The sequence below is a fragment of the Drosophila kikkawai genome, chromosome X (assembly GCF_030179895.1).
Source record: "Drosophila kikkawai strain 14028-0561.14 chromosome X, DkikHiC1v2, whole genome shotgun sequence".
In the NCBI taxonomy this organism is placed as follows: Eukaryota; Metazoa; Arthropoda; class Insecta; order Diptera; family Drosophilidae; genus Drosophila; species Drosophila kikkawai.
In genome coordinates, this window is record NC_091733.1 from 21,466,750 (window position 1) to 21,489,656 (window position 22,907).

A 22,907-nucleotide genomic window follows, 5' to 3' on the forward strand; every position below is an offset into this window, starting at 1 on the left:
GACCAGGTTACCTCCCCCCTTAGAAACAAAAAAAAAAAAAACAACTCAAAACTCCACAAAATAAGCCCAGAAAAGTTTACCCCCTGAAGCCTCCCAACGCCCAGCTGCTTTTGCTGATTGGCATTTGCTGATTAGAGTTGTTTGGGCTGGGGATTGGATTGGTTTAGCATGTGGGGGCACCTAGACTGACTCCGAAACGAGTTTTCGGCCAAGTACCACAGCCAAGTACCCACACACACACACACAGACAAGATACAGATACAGGTACAATGTAGTATATAGCCCAAGACGTAGCCACCGACGAGACAAAGAAGTGCCGAGAGAGATACCGCATTTAAATTCAAATTCCAAACACTTTTTGTGGTCGCTTTCCACCAAAAACTTCTCTGAATGTTATGTGGCATGGACGAATTAAATGTGCTTGTGTCTCCCTGCCTCCCTTCCTCCCTCCGATGTGTACCTGTATCTGTAGTACCTGCGGTGTCCGCGAGAGTGTGTGGCTTTTTAGGTTCATGGACCTGCCGCAGACACGCCTAGAATCCGAGAGATCCGCGGCAGGAGCGATCCGCGCGCAGCCACAGTAGCCGCACTTTGGCTATTGATTAAACCTGGCTCAGAACAGGTCTGCCCCTGTACCTCTCGGCCACCTCTGGCCATCGCTGGTTCGCCCCCGGGGCTCCCAAGCCCAAGCAGCTGGGCTGCGGTTTCTTTCGCCTCCGGGAGAGTGTGCACACCCAACTACCTTGCCATCCATCTTTCTCTCTCTCGTGGTCGTCTCTCAGTGTGTATGCCTTGCAGTGTTGACCATAATTAAAAAATTATATATAATAAAATTAAATGAAATAAAATGATAATCTAGGGTCCCTTTGGTCTATGCGAATCTAAGAAATTTAATAAAAAAATGTTAATATTGAAAATATCTTATTGACTTTTAAACTTACAAATATTTTGTATAAAGTTTATATTTATAAAAATAAAATATTAGAACCCTTTAAGTGATTTAATTTGAAAGAAAATAATAATATTAAGTTCATTAATTAATAAAAAAGCTCTAATTAATTTCCTTATATGTAAATCATCTTATTTTAAAATATCTTCCAGAGGTTATTATAATAATAATAATAAAAAAATAATCTTTATTTAATACAACATATTTATTGTGCTATTAATATTAGAAAGTAATATAATCATGAAATGGTTATCTCTGATGCCTTGTAAGTGTCCGTGTAACGACCACCACACATCTTCAATGGCATTACCTTTTTGGCTTGGTTAATTGCCAACTACCGGTTTAAGTTAAGTTGGTCTCTCAGGCTCAGAATCTGAATCGGAGGCCGGTTCAAAAAAGTTGTTCCGGTATGGGTTAATATTCTTATATATCATAATATCATAATATCATAATATCATAATATCATAATATCATAATATCATAATATCATAATATCATAATATCATAATATCATAATATCATAATATCATAATATCATAATATCATAATATCATAATATCATAATATCATAATATCATAATATCATAATATCATAATATCATAATATCATAATATCATAATATCATAATATCATAATATCATAATATCATAATATCATAATATCATAATATCATAATATCATAATATCATAATATCATAATATCATAATATCATAATATCATAATATCATAATATCATAATATCATAATATCATAATATCATAATATCATAATATACTATTAATTTTGATTATTATTGTTCTTAAATATATTTATTAATAATTTAAATGCATAGTAATATTTAATATTGATACTACTGATACAAAATATAATAGTATTGCAATACTTTTCTGGAGATGTTTATAAATTTAGCTTTAATAAAAACCAATAACTATTGGAACATATCGCACCTTGATAATTATGCAAATTGGAGCTGGTTTCTTCTTCTCCTTCTGTTTTCACTTCTCCTCTTGCCTTTCTCCTTTCCCCTTACTCCTCTTTCTCCTTCTGCTGTCCTCGTTGATTTTAGTTATTTTGTTTTCACAAATTTGGCAATACTCTAATCGGTTGCACCATCTGCCTCTTGGCCAAAAGCCCACGCATTAAGCATTAGCATTAACAACTAAATTAAAACAAAAACTAAGCCACACGAACACACAAAAACACAATTAACTATTTTAAACAGCTCGTGAGAGAGAGAGGGAGAGCAACTCTTATTGGTGTTGTAAACAAAAATCGAGAAAAAAAAAAACAACAACACACACAAACACAACAACGCGGAGAGAGTATCGATACCGATTAACGATCGCCACCGATTAACTATTAACGTCTTTTTTTGCAACCCGATTGTCTTCTGGCCGGAGAAGCAGATAAATAGCAGATAAGCATACAAAATAACAGTAAATCAAAGCTAAACGGAACGGAATGGAACGGAATGCAAAGCAAAGCGAGTTGTAGTTGTACGCTCTTCGCTCGCTCAACGGCAACTGATCGCCAAAGCGGCTCGCACGGCTTGGAGCAGGCGGCGGGAGCAGCGCCGTCGACGCCAGCTGAGCGGGATGCAGCTCCACCAACACCAACAACAACAACACCAATAACTTTCGAATGAGCTTAAAAGCAAAACCAAAGAGAAGAAAACAACAGCAACAAAAGCAGCAGCAAAAGAAGTGGGGAAAACACAACAACAACATGGGCCTGGCAACAACATTGTTGCTTTTCACGCCGAATTGATTTTCAGTTATTTACGCCAATTTTCGGTTCAGCCTGTCCGCACTGCAGCGTCTCCGATTACACATCGCGTTGATCGATAATCACTTGCAAAAACTAATCGAAAAGGAAGCGATAACGAAATTCATTAAAACATTTGTATTAGAATCTCAAAAATATTTTAGAAAACAAAATGGAGGCAAGAAGTTTTTTTTTTAATTTAAAATATTTCAAAAATTTCATTTTGTAAAATTATATATTACTTTTAAATTTTAAATTTATATTTAAATATAAAAGTATGGATATTATTACAAACCACTTAAAAAGTTGAATATTATTCAATTTGAGGGAATTTTGAAAACAATTATTTGGTTAATTTTTAAGTAGGCAAACCCTTTAAGTATTCAAAATTAATCATTAACCATTATTAATATTTATTTAAATCCAAAATAATCAATATAAATCTGAGTTCAACATTTTCTCAGTGCTGGTAACATAGACACCTCTTGGCCCGAGAACCGCTCCTGAGTTTCTCGGCCAACCGGTCTCGGGTCTTCCACATCTTTGGAGCAGAGCTTAGGCCACCGTTCGTGATGGCTATGGAGATGAACATAAAGCCTCGACTGAAGATGAATAATGTTGTGGCCCAGTGGGGGATAGGGAGTGGGAGTGGGAGTAGGAGAGGGAGCAACCAACTGGAGGTTAAGCCCATCATCAGAAAATTGTGAGCAAATTAAAGTTTTTTCCCCTTTCAGGCAATCGTGTTACTAGTTAAATAATGTGCTTAGATATACTAAATTATTTTATATTAATTATTTATATATATAAAATATTTATATTTATATATTTAAAATAACCCCTTAAAAAATGAAATAGAAACATGTGGAATAAAAAACATTTCTCTTTACTTGATACGAATAGCTGGCAACGAAAAGGCGGAAATATAATTAAAGCCATAAAAATAAGTTTAAGACTGATAAAAAAAATCGTGCGATAAAGCGTATTTAATAATCGTGATCTTGCTTAAAATATAGCTTCAAAGTGAGAGTGTACAATTAAAGTTTCTCTTAATTTGAAAAAACTGAAAAAATATTTGTATACCACCCAAGAGATAAATTACCCGATTTACTGTTTAATTATTAAAAAGTATATATATATATAAGAAACTCACCTGGTCTGTAAAGTCACCCAGGTGCTTGACATCCTCCGTTTCGTGGTAGTCCTTGATCTCCTCGTGGGAGATTACCCGCTTATCGTCCACCTGACGCACCAGACCATCCGTCGGCCTGGGAACCATCCGTTTGACCAGCTTTCCAGCTCCTTCGGCGGGTCCGAATACCTCCTGGATTTGGGCCAACTGCGTTTCGTTATCGGCGCCCGCTTGCAGGGCGGCCACGTCAATCAATTGGGCATTGCCATCAAGGTCGTCGGGCAGGTCAAGGTCACGTTTCTGGGGGGCGAAATATATTTTTAGAGCATTTTTGGACCAAGATATATATTGATATTGAAAAATATAGTTAAATAAATCGTTTTGATTTTGGATATCGATGAAATCGATACATTAGCAATAAAAGTTTATGGCTTAATTTAACGTAAATATATTGTAAATTTTATTTATTTTTATTTGTATTATTTACATTATTTTGTGTATTAATTAGAAATGCTTATTTAATAAATTAATTTAAAAATTGATCTAAGAAATATACGGCTTTACCGATAAAGTTAAAAAAAAAAAAAAATAAATAAATAAAGCGCTTAGATTTTTAATATCGATTAAATCGATTTATAAGCGATAAGAGTTTATCCCTTAATTTATCGTAAATATATTGTAAATTTTATGTTATGAAATGAAATATATTTATTTATACATTAATAACAATTGTTTATTTAATAAATTAATTTTAAATTTAATCTAAGAAACTCACCTCGGTAGTTTCTGTCTCCTGCTTATCGGTGTCCTCGGTGGTGTTGGTGGAGACAATGGGGCCCGAGTCCTCGATGACCTTGCCATCCTGCAGCTTCACCTGCCGTTTCACCCTCGTTTCGATCTGTCTGGTGGTTGTGAGTTCTGTCTTGCGCTTCGTTATCCACTCCTCTGAAATATATATAGTAAAACAAATACATATTAAATAAATTAACTAAATATATGATATAATTTATAAGTGATTGGTTTTGAAGTGGCAGCTTTTGGCCATATTTTTTGATGGCCTCCCAAAAGGCGACTACAATTGGCCAAGCTCTTGCGTGTTAATTGCTTGTGGGTTTTGGCCAAAATCAAAGCTCTTTGCCGGGAGCTTTTTTGCTGCCAAACTTTTCGGACAGGACAGATGTTGGCCAATGGAATGCATTTAGTTTTTGGCACCAACATTCTGCTGCCCAAGACAATGTTGCAACAGATGCCTGCCTCATTTGCATGTGGCTAATGCCCATTTCGAGAGCCAATCTGTCCCGCTCCTCCGCTTCTAACAAAAGAAGAAGTCGGACGCGGATTCAGACTCCGACTCGGACTCGGACTCGGGACTTGGTTAGCATTGGAGGGGCGTGAAGCGCTCCAGCGATCGCGCCAAATTACGTAACCAAGTCCAAGTTGGTCTGGTCGCTCCGCTTCCCAAGCTAACTGTACTTTGTACACTCTTCTCTCTCTCTCTCTCTTAGCCAGTGATGCCAGCCCAACAAAAAAATTCTATATTTAAGAAAAGTGTTATAATAAATGTCTTCTAACTCTTAATAAACAAATAAGTGGTAAGAACAAATGTAAAAATTTTAATTTGGGAGCCTAGGTAATGCCAGTAATGCCACTTGACTTGTTTTTATACTAAAAAAAATAGGGTTTTCTAACGATCTTATATTCCGTTTCAGAGTTGCCACTTTTTTCTTATATAAAGAAAAGTGATATTTTAATAACTGGGAGTAGTTATTTAAGGTTAAGCCTACATTTTTGTGGGTTTAGTCAGAAAAAATTATATTATAAAAAAACAACTTAAATATTAAATTAATATATTATTAAAAATATATAACATTAATAAAAAACTGTAATCAGAAATTATTAAATACATATTGTATACTTGAGCAAAGTCCACTTTTTGCAACTTATTTTTAGGTTTAATATGTATATATTTTTTTTGTGGAAGTTAAGCCTAGTTTTTTTTCTCGCCGTGTCTGGCCTGCTCCCAAGCTCCATCTGCATGTCCACATCCATGTCCACGTCCACGTCCATGTCCGCGTCTTTTGGCTTTTCTCCATCTCCATCTGTGAAATCTCGGCTCCGGCGGCTGCATCGGGATCGCTGGACCATTAAAGGTCGCTTATATAATCGCGACTATATCTGCATTTGCAGCGGCATCGCCAGAAACCGAAACCGAAGCACAGAAACGAGACGTCGCGTTGTCTGGCGTCTGTCTGAATCTGAATCTGAGTCCAAATCCGCGGCTTGCAGTGAATTCGAGACTGCAATTGCAGTCCGCTGGGCAGTCGATCGAACTACAGTAAGGATTGGCTAATATAGAAGAAGCTAATGCGGTGGGAAATTTCATCAAAATAGATGATTCAATTCCAGTTTTTTAAAGTTGGCTTACTGACACTTGAATTCAGAATTCATTAACTTAAATATTTTATTTAAAAGTTGTTGCCTAGTTCGTTATAATGGAGGCTGCCCTGTGACAAGGCCTCTCCGTCTATTGTTCGACTATATATATTTGCCTGACCAGACTGTTTATCTTTATCATTGGCTCATACTAGACACACATATACATATATACATAGATATCCGCATTGTTGCAACTGCTGGTACCCTTTTTCCTCCCCCCCTCAGCATTTTTCCCCCCCTGCTGCTGCTGCCGGTGGGGTTCCCTTGCATCAGGGCAGTCAACCAACCAACCAACCAACCAACCAACCAACCAACAACCACTTCATAAATGGGCAACAACATCGACAACAACAATCACAATTAAGCAAACGAAACGAAGGAAAACTGAAGCGAAAAAACCTGCTGAAAATGGCCAAGTGGAAAAGCATAAAGGGAGCAGGTTGGGCTATAAGTATATTGGCGGGTGCAATTGTTCGATACGAAACCGAAACCGAAACCGATCCAATCGATTGCGACGACGCTAATGTGAATTTATGTTACCTGGCCACGCCCACTTAACAAGCCTCAATTTCTGACTTGATTTCTTGCCAACATCTTTTGTGATTTCCATTCGATTTCCATACGGTTTCCTTTGGTTTCCTTCGATCTGTTTGCCAGCATTTTCCAGCAGGTCTTTCCACAGCTTTGCCCAGATACTACTATATTGCATTACATCTTTGGCTCCGATCGGCACTTGAACTAATTGTGGTATCGATTATGGCCCGTCAATTGATTTCCCCCCTGTCATCGATTTCCATCTCCCGCCTTGTTATTTAGTGGCCCCCAGCCACTTGTCACTTGCCACACCCCTCAACAAAAAAAAAGAAAATAATGGAAAAAACACCAAAAGAAAAACCGCACAGCCGAAAATATAATCAAACTTTAACGAATATTTAAAATTTTTTAATAAATTAAATACTTGAAATATATTTTTGAAGGTCAAAAAGCAATATATTTTTAGCATTAATAAACTCAAAGAACTAATTATGTACATATATATTTTAAGAATTTCTTTGAAGAATTTAAAACTGTAATATGCAACAAGTTTTTACCCCATAAAAACCTTTTCTTTAACCTTCAGTATCCAGCCTCATTTTCTCTTAAATTTTCCTATTATTTAACTTTTATTTAAACCCCAAAAATCAGTAAATGTTTTTCAACTATTTATGTGTTATAACCAATTCATGGACTTGTAAAGTTCTCACAATTAATACGGCCTTGCGTGTATTTAAATGCCAAGTGTTAATATTTGTTGAATGGTAAATAATGCTGAGCTTTAAGTTTTTTATATTTATTTCAGCAATTATCACTAGAAAAAGAAAAAAATAAAGCCCATTCTCATAATAATAATAAGTATTTCCAATGTCTGTAATATATATATATATATATATATTTTGTATATGGTTTATACATCTTATGTTTCTTCCTCCAGCGGGGCAGAGTGTCAGCCTAGGTGGTGTCGCTAGGTGGTGCACCAATTATTATAATTTTCCCGCTGCTTTTCCGCCGCCCCATGGACAACCCCTTCGGGGGGAATTTTTTGCATATGGCTTGTCAAGTCGCGTCGCGAGTTGATTTTTAATGATTCGCTAACGTGGGAAATCTGTGCACATTTTCCTTGGATCATTTTGTGCTTTTCGCTTGCCTTTTTTTCCATGCATTTGCATTTTGCATTTTGCTGTTTGCCGTTTGGTAGCTTGTTATTTCTAATTTTTACACGTTTTTTACTGCTGCGCTGTGCATACATTTTTCAGATTGCAGCAAGTAGTAATCGACTTATTGTTGCAAGTTGCAAGTTGCCTGTTGCTAGCTGTGGCGCCTTTGTGTTATGTTAATCACATAATTAAATCAAAACTTTCTATGATTTCCGCAAGATGCAGTTGTATGGCAAGCATGTAAGTATAAATAAAACTGTATATAATTGGCAAGGCTGGGAGAGCTGGAGGAGGATTAGCAGCAGCAACAGCTGAACTATGAATTATGAATATGGAAATGGAAATGGAATCCGTTCCCAGCTCACTTTCATTTCTCATCTTCGCCGGGCCACCGGGTCGTATGCGTAATGTGCGAACATGTACATAGGATGGGCAATTCTTCCTCATAAATTCTTCCTTAAAAATATATCTCTTTGGTGATGTTTAGAGGTATATGTACATAAATATATAATATAAAAATTAATTAAAAAAAATTAAATCCCTATAACCTAACTTCCTGCTGCAACGTATACGTAATTTAGAAACAATTAGTTGTCCTTAAGCCCAAAAAGAATATATATTTTGGATTATTATATGTAGGTAAAGTGATAAAATTAAAAGAATTCAAATTTTTAAAATTTTAAAAAACATCTGAAGCTTAAAATCCATTAACAAGCACCAGGTCGTATGGGTAATGTGCGCACATATTCACAGGATGGGCAATTCTTCGCCATAAAGGCCTTAAAAATACATCTTTTTGGTGATTTTAAGACGTGAACATGTTCAATTTAGAGGTATAGATTATATATAATAAAAAAAATTAAAAAAAACTCTATTATCCAACATTCTGCTGGGATCACCGGGTCGTATGCGTAATGTAGGAAAATGTAGTTGTTCGTAAGCTCAACAAAATGTATTATTTTATGATTAATTGTAGTGAAGACAGAAACATATTCAATGTTTTTTTAAGAAAGAAATTTTTAAAAATAATCTGAAGCTTGATATCCGGTAACGGGTCGTATGCGTAATTTGTGAAAAATGTAATATGAATGCACAATTTCGCCGTACTAAACCCTAAAAAAATATATTTTTGTAATGATTGCGTTTGATTATCCTGCGTTTGATTATCCCAAAGATCTCTTCATTTCGCCTTAATTGTAAAAATCCATGGGTTCCGTTTCAACCGATTGCCTGCCAAATGATCCATCAGCTATCGATAATCGAGTGAGTAATCGAGTGACAATGCCAGTCGATCCCCACTGGCATATCGATCCATCAAGATCTCGGCTGTGATCTCACGCTGGAGGCAATTTGTTCGCCAATGTTTGAAGGCTTGGACATGCCGATGCCAATGATGATGTCACTCGTTTGGCTCACCCACGATCAATGCAGGGGCAATCAAGCTGAGAGAATGTTCCGATTGATCAGCAGTGTCTTGACAAGATCTGTCGTTTCCACTTCGTCACTGATCGTTAGGCGTTGTCTACGATAATTATAATACTGATCGAAAACCTGTTGTTTTCAAATGAACTGCTAATAGTATTATCTCTTAGCTTGAGAACAATTGTTAAGATTAAAGTTATATTTTATTATAAACTTTTGCTATTTGATAAGTATAGATGCTTCAAGGAGAATATTAAATTTTAGATATTAACCAGGGGTTATACTGATTTTTCCATTTAACGTAAAGGTAAAGGTTAGAAACATAACCAGTAATTTTGTTTATGTTAAGGACTTATCTTGTTCTTAACTGAGAACTTATTCTATTGATAAGGACTAACCAGCGGTTAACTTAATCTAACTCATAACTAATAATATCTTTCATCCTAACTGTGAGTTTAGTTCTACTGGAAAGGCTTGCCCACAGGATAGCCAACTTACCTAAGCTAAGGTTTCTTTAAAGATCAGAGCTAACCAGCGGTTAGCTAACAGTCACTCACCTTCTTTGGTAATAGCTTCTGTATCGCAATTGCTTGCCGTGGCCTCGTTGCTCTCCTCATCATCTTTGGGCTCGAATTCGACCTGCGAAGTAATGTCGTAAAAGTTAACGCGGGTCACGTGACGTACGTAGTCAGTGGTGGTGGTTGTGGTGGTGGTGGCATTGGTGAAGCCCCCGTTGGGCAGTGATGATTGCACGCGAAAGACGATTGCCGGTGGCGGCGGCGGCGGGGGCGGCGGTAGATCGGAGGCGACAGGATGCGGCTGATAGGTAGGATAATCGGCATAAACGGGATACGGCGATGTATGCCAGTGGATGCCATGGGTGCGCGGTGGCTTGGGCACTGGATTCGCCGGCTGGAGCAGGGGGAGGGGCAGCGGCAAGGGCAACGGTAGCCACCTGCCGGCGGGCAGTAATAATGCTGGGCTATGACTATGACTAGGCTGGTGGGAATTATTGGGATGATTTCGTAGGAGCTGCTGCTGCTCCTGTTGCTTCTGTTGGTGCAGCTGCAGGTATCCAGCCGGAATGGCTGTGTCGCCGGTAGATGCCGATGAGGACTCATTGCTGCTGGGCGAATCACCGGATTTGGACGGTGCGGGTGCTGGGACAAGGACGTGATGCTGCTGCTGCTGATGCTGCTGCTGATGGATGGGATCGAGGAGGTGGGCGGCGTGGCTGCTGCTGCTGCTGCGGCTGCATGTGCATGGCGACAGTAGGAGGATCACCACCATTCGATCATCTGGCTCATCTGGCGGTGGCAACGGTGGCAACGGTGGCTCCTGCTCTAACTGCCGACTACATTTGCTTTCTGTCCGCCAGTCCCAATCCCAATCCCAGTCCCAGTTCCAGTCCCAGTCCGACTTCTCCTTCCAGTTTTAGTTTTAGTTCCACTTGCAATCCTTGTCTCAGTCTCCTTTCCAGCTCCCTTTTGTGGTGTGGCTCGGCGGCAATACCAGAGCTCGCACCACATCGCAGAGCGCGATTCACGGCTCCAGCTTGCGAGGATCACAACCAGATTCTAGGCCAAGAAACCAACCCGAATTGAGTGACAAAACCATAAGAGATTGAGAGCGCCAATGATAACTAATACAACCAACTGAAGTCTAAGAAAGGTATTGAATTTCCAAATTAAAATTTATTTTTTATATTTTTAATATTTAGTAAATCTGTTTCTTCTTTATTTTTTTATAAAGTTCTGTTCAAAATTTTGTGCATAATTTAAAGTTTAATGATGGCAACTACCCGCCCTTCTTTGTGGGCGTTAAATCCGCGAAGCGTTAAGCCCAGAACGGTTCTCTGCAAAGCTCATTAAGCCGAAAGCCCCGGCCGAGGGCCATAAATGGATCAGACTGTGTGTTGTTTTATACGTTTGTGGACTTGGTAAATCCCGCCCTGACGCAGACGCCCACCCACTGGCCTCTCCTGGTCGTGGCTTAATTTTTCGTGGAAAATAAACCACAAAAAAGGGCAATGGAAATTCGAAAACAAACAAAAGCTCTCAAACTCCAAACTCAGACACAAACTGGGCTTAGAAAAAAAACAAGCGGCCAAAGGTCAGATGATCAGTGGACCCAGCGGTAAAGGCCTTTTTCGGGTTTGAACCCTGAACCCGGCTTTTCTATAAGGGAAAATTCGAAACAAAAACCTTACTTATGAAAAAATATATATAAATAAATGTAGAGCTTGGTGAATACTAGATAGAAAATAAAATAAAGGAACTAACTTGATTTAAGCATGTTTTCGTTTCATAAAAATACTTTTTAACTATACATTTTCAGGTTAAATTTGTAATTTGATAACCTTTATCTTGATTTTTAGCCTCAATTGTTTACTGTTCTAACCGCACAAATGCCAACTTTCAGAGGCTTCCTCTCTCAGACCAAAGACCCAACTCTTCCCCCATTAACCAGTCACCAGCGGGAAAACGATTCTTGAATCAATAATTAGGCATTCGGACAATAAATCTCCATTGGGTGTGTTGTGTGTGTTGCTGCCGGTTTTTGCTATTTTCGGTTTTTAGCAATCGATTTTTGGACTGTCTGACGAACTGACGTCAGACCGCCACAACAACAACAGAGAAAAAGACAACAATCAGAATTAATTGTGACTGCAATTTGGCCATTTTTGTAATTGCTTCCGGTCAAATTCGATGTTTTGTGTTTGTAAAAGGTATTGGCAGAAGCCACAGCCAGAAAAAGGTAAAAGAATTATATTTGTAAAGAGAAGCTTCTGACTTTGTGGCTCTTCTTAAGGCAATGCCTCCTCTTTTGTTGTTGAACACATAGAAGTAGAGGGTAGGGAGTGGGGTGGTTACGCTCAAAGTAAAAAAATTATGTGAGTCACCACCCCCCCTTGGAAAAATCTAACTTGAATTTTCAGTTAGCCGGCTATTGGAGCTGGCTAAGCTTTTTGTGGCAAACTTTGACAATTCCTAATGCAATCGAAATGCCTTTTACTTGACCCAAAAGCAAACGGCAGCCATGCACAGCGAGAAAATAGGGCAGGTGAAAAATTATATATAAATAGAGTAGGAATTTGTAAGCAAATATCTAAAAGCAAAGCAAAAGGTAAAAGAAAATGTAATATCGATATAATGATATTTTCCATGATAGTACTTAATAAATACATATAAAACCTACACGGTTTAATTTTGAATTTTAAGAAATTATCATTTATATTATTATATTTTGTAAAAACGATTTTTCCCCAGTGTATTCCTTCACATGGAGTCTTTCCACAAAGTTGCAGTGGGGCCGAGCCGAGCCCACAAGTCACGCACTTGGTCAGCGACGCCGACGAATGGATACCCAAAACAACTCCCAGCCAATCCCCTCCCCAAAAAAAAAAAAAAAAAATCCCCTTCCCGCCTATAACATACCCCCGCCACGTTCAGTGGCAGTGGCATGTTGTAGTTGCATTTAATTCACGCCTTTTGGCCATACAAAGACATTGAATTGTGGCCGCTGTCCAAAAAAAGCGCGCGAGACGGGCCAAAAAAAGAGGTTTTCCATTTAGAAGAGGAAAAAAAAACGAAGGAAAATCTTAAATAGTTCACCCGCAACAAACACAGAGGCACAGCGGCAGAGCAAACAAGTTGGACACAAGTTAAAGACAACAATAAACAGCGAACAACAAAACTCTTTTTTTCCAAAAAGGCAGCCACACATAACCGCAGCACTAGTAACAATATTAATAACAATAATAAAAATAATAATAATAATAATAATGCCAGCTAAATAGCAACAACAACTGCATTAGTTGTGGGTGCTGCTGCTGCTGCTAAAGAAAACCCCTCACTCCTGCAGGCACTGAGAGAAATAAATATATTTATCTTTGATGAAGAAATCCTAAAAAACTGCTAATTAATAAAAACCTGTCCTTGTAATCTAAAATATTTTATTTACATTTTTTTGTTGAGAGTTTCTCTAAAATATATATTAACTTTCATTAATTTCCCTTAAAAGTAATATTTTCTTTTTACTTTATATCACAATTTTAGCCTTAACTTTCTAGCTTTTTTTGAAATATTAAATATTATTATTATTATTATTGTTATATGCAAGAAATTCCATTAAAGTGGTGTATTATTTAAGCAGAAAATAAAAACTAAAAAGAGTTATTGTTATATTATATTTCAATTAAATTTTTCAAAAGATTTCCCTATGATATCTATTAAATCTCAATAATTTTCCTTTAAAGCAATACTATTTATATTTTTTACTATACAACACCATTTTAACCATTTACTTTATAGTTTCTTAATGAAATTAATTATTAAATAATTAAATAATTAATTTATAATCTTTTCTTAATCACCCCCTAATTTTTCACAGTGCACAGCAATGCCCAAAAACACACACTTTGTGTGCAGTCTATGATTTGTGCTATATGTGAGTGTTTCTCAGGCCTTGTTGTTATATTGCCTGATCTCTCGGACTTTTGGGGGCCTCTTAATGGTGGGAAAATATTTTCGTGGCCTGTCCAAAATGCCGGGGGAGTTGCGAGTTTTCCAACTTGCAGGGGCGGATGGGGAAATTGCAATAAATATTGCGTCAATGGTAGAACTAATTTGCTGGGCCAACATTGCGTATACGCGACGTGATGCCCAATGTGGGTTTATGTGTGCGGATGAAGCAACACGACGACGACGACGACGACCACGAAGATCAAACAAAATAGCAACAAATGCAAGGTACAAAACTTAAATTGCACACAAAACAAATATGCAGAAAACAACAATAACAACAGCAACAACATTAACAACAACAACAAATGTCACGACAACGAATGTAGCAATAAAAAGTAGAGAAGAAAACAGATACGCTACGAGAGACTCGGGGCGAACTTTGAAGAAAAGATCGGAGTGGAGTGGAAAAAAAAGGCCCCCAGAGTTAATGATTAATTTTTTGCACGTATTCGCAACGATCTGGCAACGGGAATGGGTCGCATAAATATCTATATATATGTACATACATATATGTATAAAAATAGATATATTTCAAGCATTTATAACTCCAATTTTGCACAGAAGAAGAAATATATAGTACAGCCAGTAGTCAGTTCTTAGGCAGGCCTTTAATTTAAATGAATTAATTAAATATTGAAAATTATATGAATTTATTAAATAATGAAATAAAGGAATTAACTAAATATTGAACTAAAAGGAACTCCAGTTCTTGATAAGTGAAGGCCAGAATCAGTTTATTATTTGCCAAGTTAAGAAATCACAAGCTTAAGTCAAATTTAAAGCCCTATTATATATGCCTAAAATTTTAACCATTAATTTATTTTGAAATCAACTGATTTTTGAAACAGAAAAACATATTTTTAATATATACATTTAAACCTAAATTAAATATTCACATCAATTTCTACATTCAAAACACAGGCTTTTTCTAGGACACATTGTTGTTTAATAATTCAATAAAAATGCTTATAATTTTCTATTAATATTTATTATCTAATATTTATTTCAATTTTAAAATAAACAATTGTTAAAATATTTAAATTTTTAATAATTTAATAATCATGTCAAATAAGGACATTAAAAACCCACATAAAACTTCTCTAAAAACTGCAGTCTGCTATTATATTCATCATAAAATTAACCCCATAATAAAACTCGATTTTCGCTAAGTGTATTTACCCTTCTCTACCCTCGCTCCCTCTCACTCTCGCTCTCAATCTCTTGCACTGTCACACTTTGCACTTTGCCTTTGCCATTCAGGCAATTAGCGAAAAAAACCACGCGAAAAAAATGAACGTATCAAGTGCAACGCGCGCAAAAAGTAAAAAAACTAATTCAAATTAAAAACATAAAAAAAAACGAACGATTTAATTCGTTGCAATATTTAATTTCGGGGGTTTTGTTTTCATTTAAGCGGTCGTATTAAATGAAGCGCCAAACGAAATGGAAACCGACGACGGAAAAACGAGGGAAAACTGCGCGAAGCTGGGAAAAACTGCGACAACAAAAAAAGAACGGAAAAACTGAAAAGCTGTTAAAACGGAAAGCCGACAACCGAAAGAGAGCGCGCGCGATCCGCGAGCGGTGTGTTCGATGGCGCGTCTGCGACTGCTGGGCTGAGCTGAGCTGCACCGTTAGTTTGTTACACCTGAGCTGAAAGCGCTTATTTTTTTACCCCCTCTGTTTTTGTTGTTTCTGCCGCCGTCGACGTCAACATCGCTGCCGACCATTCATTGTTTTTGCCCGCAACGGCGAGCTTTACCTGAGCCATCTTACGCGATTATCTTGGCCCGAATGTGAGTACGTTTTCAGGTGAGTATATGGGTATATGGGTATATGGGTATATGAGTGCCACGCTCAGTGCTGCCAAATTCCATGGCTTTTGTTGGGTTAAATGTTCTCAAATATATATATAAATATATTTTAATAGATTTTTTACAATAATAAGAAATGTAAATTTCCATACTTTTTCTATAATTTACAAATATTGTATTCTTTAAGACAATGTTTCAATATTTTTGTAGTTTTTATACCCCTTTTAGGGTATTATACTTTCAGTCACAAACTAGTAAAGCATTATTTAAGTCATTTTCGATCCTATAAGTCCCATATATTCGTGATCAGAATCAACAGTCATGTCGATCTAGACATGCAAGGCAGAAACTTGAATTTTGATAAGGGGTTAAAATTGAGTATGCACATTTTTTAACCGTATAAAAACTAAGACAAAAACGCTTTTTTGGCTGAGTTACATATATTTTAAATTTGGATTTTCCCCAAAAAATAAGTAAAAAACTTTTTCTTCGATTTTTCAAATTATCAAATATTTTATAATAGTTTTCCTATATAAAATTAAGATCAGCACTGGCGAGCAATGTACTTGTGAGTGGCTTGTGTATGTAGATGTGTGTGTGTATGGTGTGCAGTGGGGTTGTGGGGGGGCAAGTGTATAAGGGGTTAAGACTCACCAGTTCGCTTTGCTCGTCTTTGGCGCCAGCTTTTGATTTGATAGTTTTGCTTAGAGCCATGGCCGCTGCAGGGGGCTTTTCCTTATTTTATTTTTGTTTAGATTTTCCACATAAATATATTCAAATATATTGTTGAAATAAATGAGTTTTCCTTACAGTGTTTTCTTTAAATTCTGCGTGGCGATAAAAAGAGATTTAGAATATATAAGTATATAAAAATCACTAATATATACTTAAAAAATGTGTAATAAATTATAAAAATACTTTAAATAATAATTAAACAAAATTTTCCCAAAAACTTGAACATTTCTTCACTTGTTAAGCTTTTTTTTTTGTTTTAAATAAAAATTTTTTGATTGGGGTCTCGGCTTAGTCGTGTTTGGAACCGCATTTGAGGATTTCTAGTTTCGCCTAAAAGAAGGCCTGCAAAATTTGTTATTTACCTCATTTGATTTTAACTTAAAAAAAAAACGTGTCAGTTTATATAATCTTGCTGAAAATGAATTTATCGACTCGTTTATTGTTTGATCTATAATTAATTCAAGGGAAAAGTTGAGTAAGTAAGGCTAAGATCGATCTCCACACAACAAACTTGTGTTAAATGGTTTATTATTGAGGCATTTTTCATATTTACTTGTGAACTTGTTATTTCTATTTGTCGTTTTTAATGGTTGTAACCCAAGGGTTTTTCTTAAAAGTTTTAATTTGCTTTAGATTAACTTTACAAATTATTGAAGGCAGTTAAATGTTTACTAACTTCGTTGGAATTTTAAGATGAATTGTTACAAATAAATAAAATCCGACTCTTCTGAGATATGTGTCATTTAAAGTTTTATGCAACTACCATTTAAACATACAAATTTCAGAAATTTCAAAACTTTTAAAAGGCTCTCATAATTGTTTTTTACGAGGTTTGTCTAAAAATATCTTGGCTAAAGGATAATCCCCATAATAAAGACCAATAACTTTCCGTTACTCTTTCAGTTTTCTTGGCTTGGTTTTAGAGTTCTCCTCCACTTCTCCGATCAGCGATCTCCGATTCCCCGTGCATTCGCCGATCTTTAGCTTTTTAGCCAGCTTCTCATTTGGATAATTGCTGCTCTCGAACAGGCCAACAAGCGAACAACTTTGAACTGGCCCACTCGCTGTTGCCGCATAGTTTCGAACGCATTTGGTCAAAATGAGTTTTAGTTTTCGTTTTTGGCATTCGAGCCCCGATGGCCGAAGCATTTGGAACGCCTTCGCGGGGCAGCCCGCCCCCGCCTGTTAATGAAACGTTCAACTCAAGCGTTCTCGAAACAAACAAAAACCGCACAAAATATACGTAAAATTACAAAAAAAACAAAAAAAAAAAAAAAGATAAAAAACCGAAACAGAAACGGACAGATTTAAACACAATAATATTGTTGACACAGAAAACGGGGTTTTGGAGTCAACAGATCTACGAAATCGGAGGATTTTTACGATGCTCAACGATGGCCGTCAAGGCAAATCATCTAAAGACACCGAGAAAAATAACTTTGCTTGTTTTTTATTGATTAAAGATGTAAAACATAAAGTTGTAATTATAATATGATCAAATTTTTATATGTATAAATTTAAAATGAGTATTTTTTAATATAATTATTGGAAAATTACAATTTTATAAGGATTTATATATTTAAATAATTAAGTTTTTTAAATACAACAACAATTTAATTTATAGGAAAGCTTATACTGCTAAAAAAACTGATTACATCAAATGAAACTCAATTATATATATTTAATATATTCAATCAAAATTGTTCCCCTCTAATTTTATGTAAAAAAAAAAAAATTTACCTACAACATTTACATCTTTCAACATTTATTTCCTCAAGTGTAGGATCTTGAAATCAATTTGCATACGTACATATTACACATAAACATACCTGTCGTTTGTATGCCTGTGTATTTGGACATATATCAAATATTGATAGCTGCTCAAAATGACGAAATGAGCGAGTTATTTGCGCGACTTTAACTTAACTCAACTTATTCTTGTTGCTGTTTTCTTTCTTTCTTCGGCCCACACGGTCCCAAAGCCAGTAATATTGTTAGTATATTCCCCGTACACATTATAGAACCATGATCTGTCTGAGCTTGGCTCGAAGTCGGTCTGAGATTCGCTGGCTTTGCCTCTGTATTGGAAGTTTGTCGGTTTGTCGTGTTTGTAACCACAGTGCAACATTCCTAACACGATCCTCTCCTTGAATGAAGTGAACTCGATTCGATTTCATTGAGTAAAACTGATAGATAGGCGGTGGATAGGTGAATGAATCAATTGGCAAGCTAATAAACGCGTATTAATTGCTAAATTTGTTAGCTCTCTCTCATAAGAAATCTATTAATTATTTGGTAAATCGATTAGCTCTGGCGGATGGCAATGATTTGTGAATGAACTACTTAAAAATATATATAAATCATCATGGAGTTAACTGAAGGAAAGGATTAGGAATCTAAATAATGTAACAAATTATGTTTCATTTGAAAAACGTATTATTTTATGTTAAATTTTTTAAGGATCTGTGATAGTTTACTTTGAAATACTTTACAAGTTTCTGGTATGATAATTGTCAGTTTCATTACCATGTCAAGTGCTTTTCCTAAGCATATTTTGAGATAAGGAAATCTATTTAGATACTATATACTGTGATTACTTGCTAAACAGGGCTAACAGAACCATCGTCATCGGTCTGCTTTAAGTCGTTGGATTCGACTTGATTCGATTGCATTCCATTTGAATCGATTCGCTGTATTCGATTCTGATTCGTTCAGATTTGTCCAGCCCACGTACGTTGCCTATATATGCATATAAATCGTATAAACTTTATCACGTACTCACACTTATACGGATGTGTTCTACTTTGATCTTAACTCGCGATGAGGATGCCACGCAAGGTCACTTGGGCACACAGAAAAAAAGAGGAATGGCTTACAGGGATTTTGTTTAACTGATTTGATCATAAATCATAACTTTCTTTATACAATATCGTCTTGGAATGTTGTATTTAAATTTGTAATTTAAAATATAGATATAAATCGATCGGTTTATTGCATAAAAACACCTTAAACCTTTTTCCTTTTCAAGTTTTAGTTCATTTTTTACTGCATTTTTTATAAATCAAATATAATTTTAAGTGAATTTATCTTAAAACATATATTTTTTTTAGGAAACTTTAAATCTTTCCATTAAAATAACAAGAAGCATATTTTTATTTTGACTAATTGAATGTCATCGCATTTTTGCCATAGAAAGCTGTTAAGAATCCATTCAAAAGTCGATTTTCAAAATGATCTGTTTTTTCGGGGGCACTTAACACTGGTCATCACCGAAGATCACTTAACAAAAACATTAAAAAATCGCCACAAACAAAAACAAAAACACACTAAAAATAACAAAAACAAACAGGCCAAGCTCGAGAGATCGAAGAGTAAGGGAGATGGAGTGATGTGTGGGTAGCGGTGGGGGAAGGTGGGGAGTTGACCAATTAGCCAACAAATAAATACACATGGGCAGCTGGGCAAACAGATGTTTTAAAAAAGGCCAATAGGGCGCCAGATTGACCGCTTAAAGGCAGCCGGAACGCGCGCTTTTGTTGTTATCGAACGTGAATATCGTATCCTTGAAAATTGGAGCGCGTGCAGGTGTCCTTTTGTATTGGTATTATCGATAAACGATTGCTGCGGTGATTGGCGGACTTTGATTTGACACCACCACGGGCGGATTGGATATTTCCGATGTTGTTCTCCCGTAAAACCACAAAAACAATAAACACAATGCAATATGCACACAGCCACTCACACAAGCATCTGGACCGCACCGCATAGAGAGAGGAGGAGGACTCGAAGAGAGGACGAAGCGCGTTTTGTTTGTGTTTTTTGTAATTTTTGTTTTGGAGCAGCAGCCCCAGCCAAATGGTTTGTTGCCAGATTCACAACTGATCTACCTGCTGTATTGGCATACCTTTTGCCGTTTGTTATTCATTCGGGCCTGTTGTTTCTGTTTGGTTTTGGCTTTGGCTTTTTGCTTTAGCTCAAATTGGCAATAGCCGTTCTCTCGCGCTCGCTCTTACGCCTGTGCTATCCCCACTATCCCCCTCCCACTTCCACTTCCACTCCATTGCTCTCGCTATCGGCATTTTCCATTTTGCGGTCGGTCCATCTGCTGGCCACTTGGGGCTAAATTCATTCAAGTCCGACTTTGCAAACAGAGAGCGAGAGAGCTGAAGAGAGAGCCCCAAATGAGAGCGGGCAAATCGAACGCGGCCCCAATGGAGCGCCATCGATGAGTGTGGCAGAGCGGGACAACACGAGATGGGAAGAACTTGGAATACACTACCAAAGGCAAAAAATTCGATTAAAATTATTGTTTAGCTTTAGCAGCTATTAAAAAAAACAACATTATAGGAAAATTACATTACACTGAAGTTTAAAAAAAATATTTCATTAATTGTTTTTCCAAAATTAAGTAAATAAACAAGGCAGCTAATAAAACTATAACAGTTAATGATATAAGTTATATTATATATTTGGTAATTAAAGGGTATCCAGCTATCATTGTCTCCCCCGGAAATTCTAAGCCCGACTGTGTGCGCGACAATATTTGGCTCGAGTTGCCTGAAGGTTAGACGTAGACCCGATCCATTCCAACCCGATATTGGAATGTTGGCCGGCTCAAAAGCGTTGGCGGTTAGACAAAGCCAGAGCGAGAGGGAGAGAGGCCGACCGAGTGGGAGTGGGAGAGCTTTTGAGCCAGCGCTTATGCGTTGCCCAACTCATGACTTCATTTTCATAAAGTAATGCTGGCTTAAGAGTCTGTGAAAACTAATATCTGAGAGAAAGCTGTGTTAGCTTAGATTTAGTATTAAAGAATCCCTGAAATTATTACTTTAGTGCGAGCTGTGGCAACTCTCCTGTAGCTCTTAAATTTAATTTACGTATTCAAAAATACAGCAAACAGGACGCATAAACTAGGTCAGAGATCGGGAGAGCCGAACACACCTACTCAGACCAACAGTCACCGCGCTAGAATGTTTATTTCTGTGTGTTTTGAAGCTGTCTCATAACATTTCGCAGAACCGCGGGAATCGAAACTTCCCAAAGCTGAGAGAGAGAGAGAGAGAGAGAGAGAGAGGCAGATAGAGAGAGAGATAACCCCTTCCGGTGGGCGGCGGGGCAGTAAGGTGTTTTGGTAAGTGGTGCGGAAAGGGAACTGGGAACGGAACTAGGAAGTAATGGCTGCTGTCAATGGCACGCGCTACGTGATCGGGAAAAAGAATCGAGCCACTGCAATTGGTGCACGGCAAGAAATTTGGCCATCGATCTTGCTAAATGTTTTGAAATCATTCTACATTGGATGACTCCTATGTATGCTAAGGGGTTTAAAATTGAAATAAATGTATAGTATTAGGGTTAAGGATTAAACTTAAATTATGAAATTAAATAAACGAATTTAAGATTATGATTTAAACCAGAGAAAGAGAGCTAACTTCGGCACGGCGAAGTTTGTAAAATAAAATTTTGGGCAAAATTTATATGTTTAAGAAAAAGGTAAGGCACTTATTTATAAAGAAGTTTAAAACTAAATTTAAGCGTACTCTAAGGGTGTAAATTGACAACATGTTCTAAATAATTTAGAAAATTATATTAAAAAAGAGTCATCGTCAGAGTTGCCTGCCTTTTTGGAAGGTCAGCTTTTTCCCATTAGAAAAGTAGGTCTTGGCTGGCTCTTGACAGTTTTTCAGTTTTCAATTTTCTTCTTGATAACTGTTGTCTTGTCGGCAGCAAATAAGAACAAATAAAAAAATTATAAAATAAAAAGAAAAGAGACTGTGAAAAATGAAGGCTCCAATTTTAATGGTAAGTACAATCACTAGCCTTTATCAGCTGCAATCTTTATGTGAACTTGACCGCAGCTCATCATTATGTGCTTTCTATGCGCCGGGGTCTGGGCCACTCGGGACCCCAAATGCATGGCGAACGAGTCCCTGGCGGAGACCAACGGCGCCATCAACTTTACCGAGATTTTGAAGGTACCCTTCCAGAAGGATGATAATGGTTTGTACGTCCTGATGAGCCCCAGTGTCACATGGGCCTTGAAGTACGTGACCGCGAAGGTAAAGAGGGCTATGGAGCGCTTTGAGAGGAACATGAAGATCCTGATTGAATTGCATCGCCGTCGCAAGGAGAGAATGGATGTGGCAATGCGTGCGAGACAGCGTCGTTTCAGGAAGGTAAGGGTAATGCCGCCCTTGAAACTGGCCCACCACATTGGAACACATTCGATGATCAAAGACATTAATCTATACAACTTGGCTGTCAGCATCAACGACTCCACTAAGCAGCGCTACATGCTGACCACAAGCACAATCGCCGCCATACTTTAAGTCAAGGGAATTTCAAAAGCAACAATAATCTATTTTGTTCTTTAAACTCTTACACTTTCCATAATATACATTTACGTTTATACAACACTTACAAGTTTTAGATACAACAT

General features: G+C 37.0%; 2 protein-coding genes across 3 annotated transcripts in view; one reads left to right on the plus strand and one right to left on the minus strand.

The window, feature by feature from the left end:
- chas (chascon) overlaps window positions 1-20,387 on the minus strand; it is a 31,273-nt gene extending 10,886 nt beyond the window's left edge. Inside the window, exons 1-5 of one of the 2 annotated variants that reach the window (XM_017174519.3) lie at window positions 20,214-20,387; window positions 16,391-16,563; window positions 9,954-10,035; window positions 4,620-4,789; window positions 3,866-4,144 (exon numbers count right to left, since the gene is read on the minus strand). In XM_017174519.3, coding sequence (XP_017030008.1) covers window positions 3,866-4,144; window positions 4,620-4,789; window positions 9,954-10,035; window positions 16,391-16,450 — 591 coding nt within the window. In that variant the 5' untranslated portion in view covers window positions 16,451-16,563; window positions 20,214-20,387. Of the gene's footprint in view, window positions 1-3,865; window positions 4,145-4,619; window positions 4,790-9,953; window positions 10,974-15,101; window positions 15,245-16,390; window positions 16,564-20,213 lie in introns of those variants that run through there. The other variant, XM_041774919.2, reaches the window with a different exon arrangement.
- A 1,745-nt stretch (window positions 20,388-22,132) lies between these two features.
- LOC108079934 (uncharacterized) lies at window positions 22,133-22,829 on the plus strand. The gene is made up of 2 exons (XM_017174469.3): window positions 22,133-22,270; window positions 22,327-22,829. The coding sequence occupies exons 1-2, from the start codon at window positions 22,250-22,252 to the stop codon at window positions 22,795-22,797; spliced, it is 492 nt and encodes a 163-aa protein (XP_017029958.1). The 5' UTR covers window positions 22,133-22,249; the 3' UTR covers window positions 22,798-22,829.
- The last annotated feature ends 78 nt before the right edge of the window (window positions 22,830-22,907 follow it).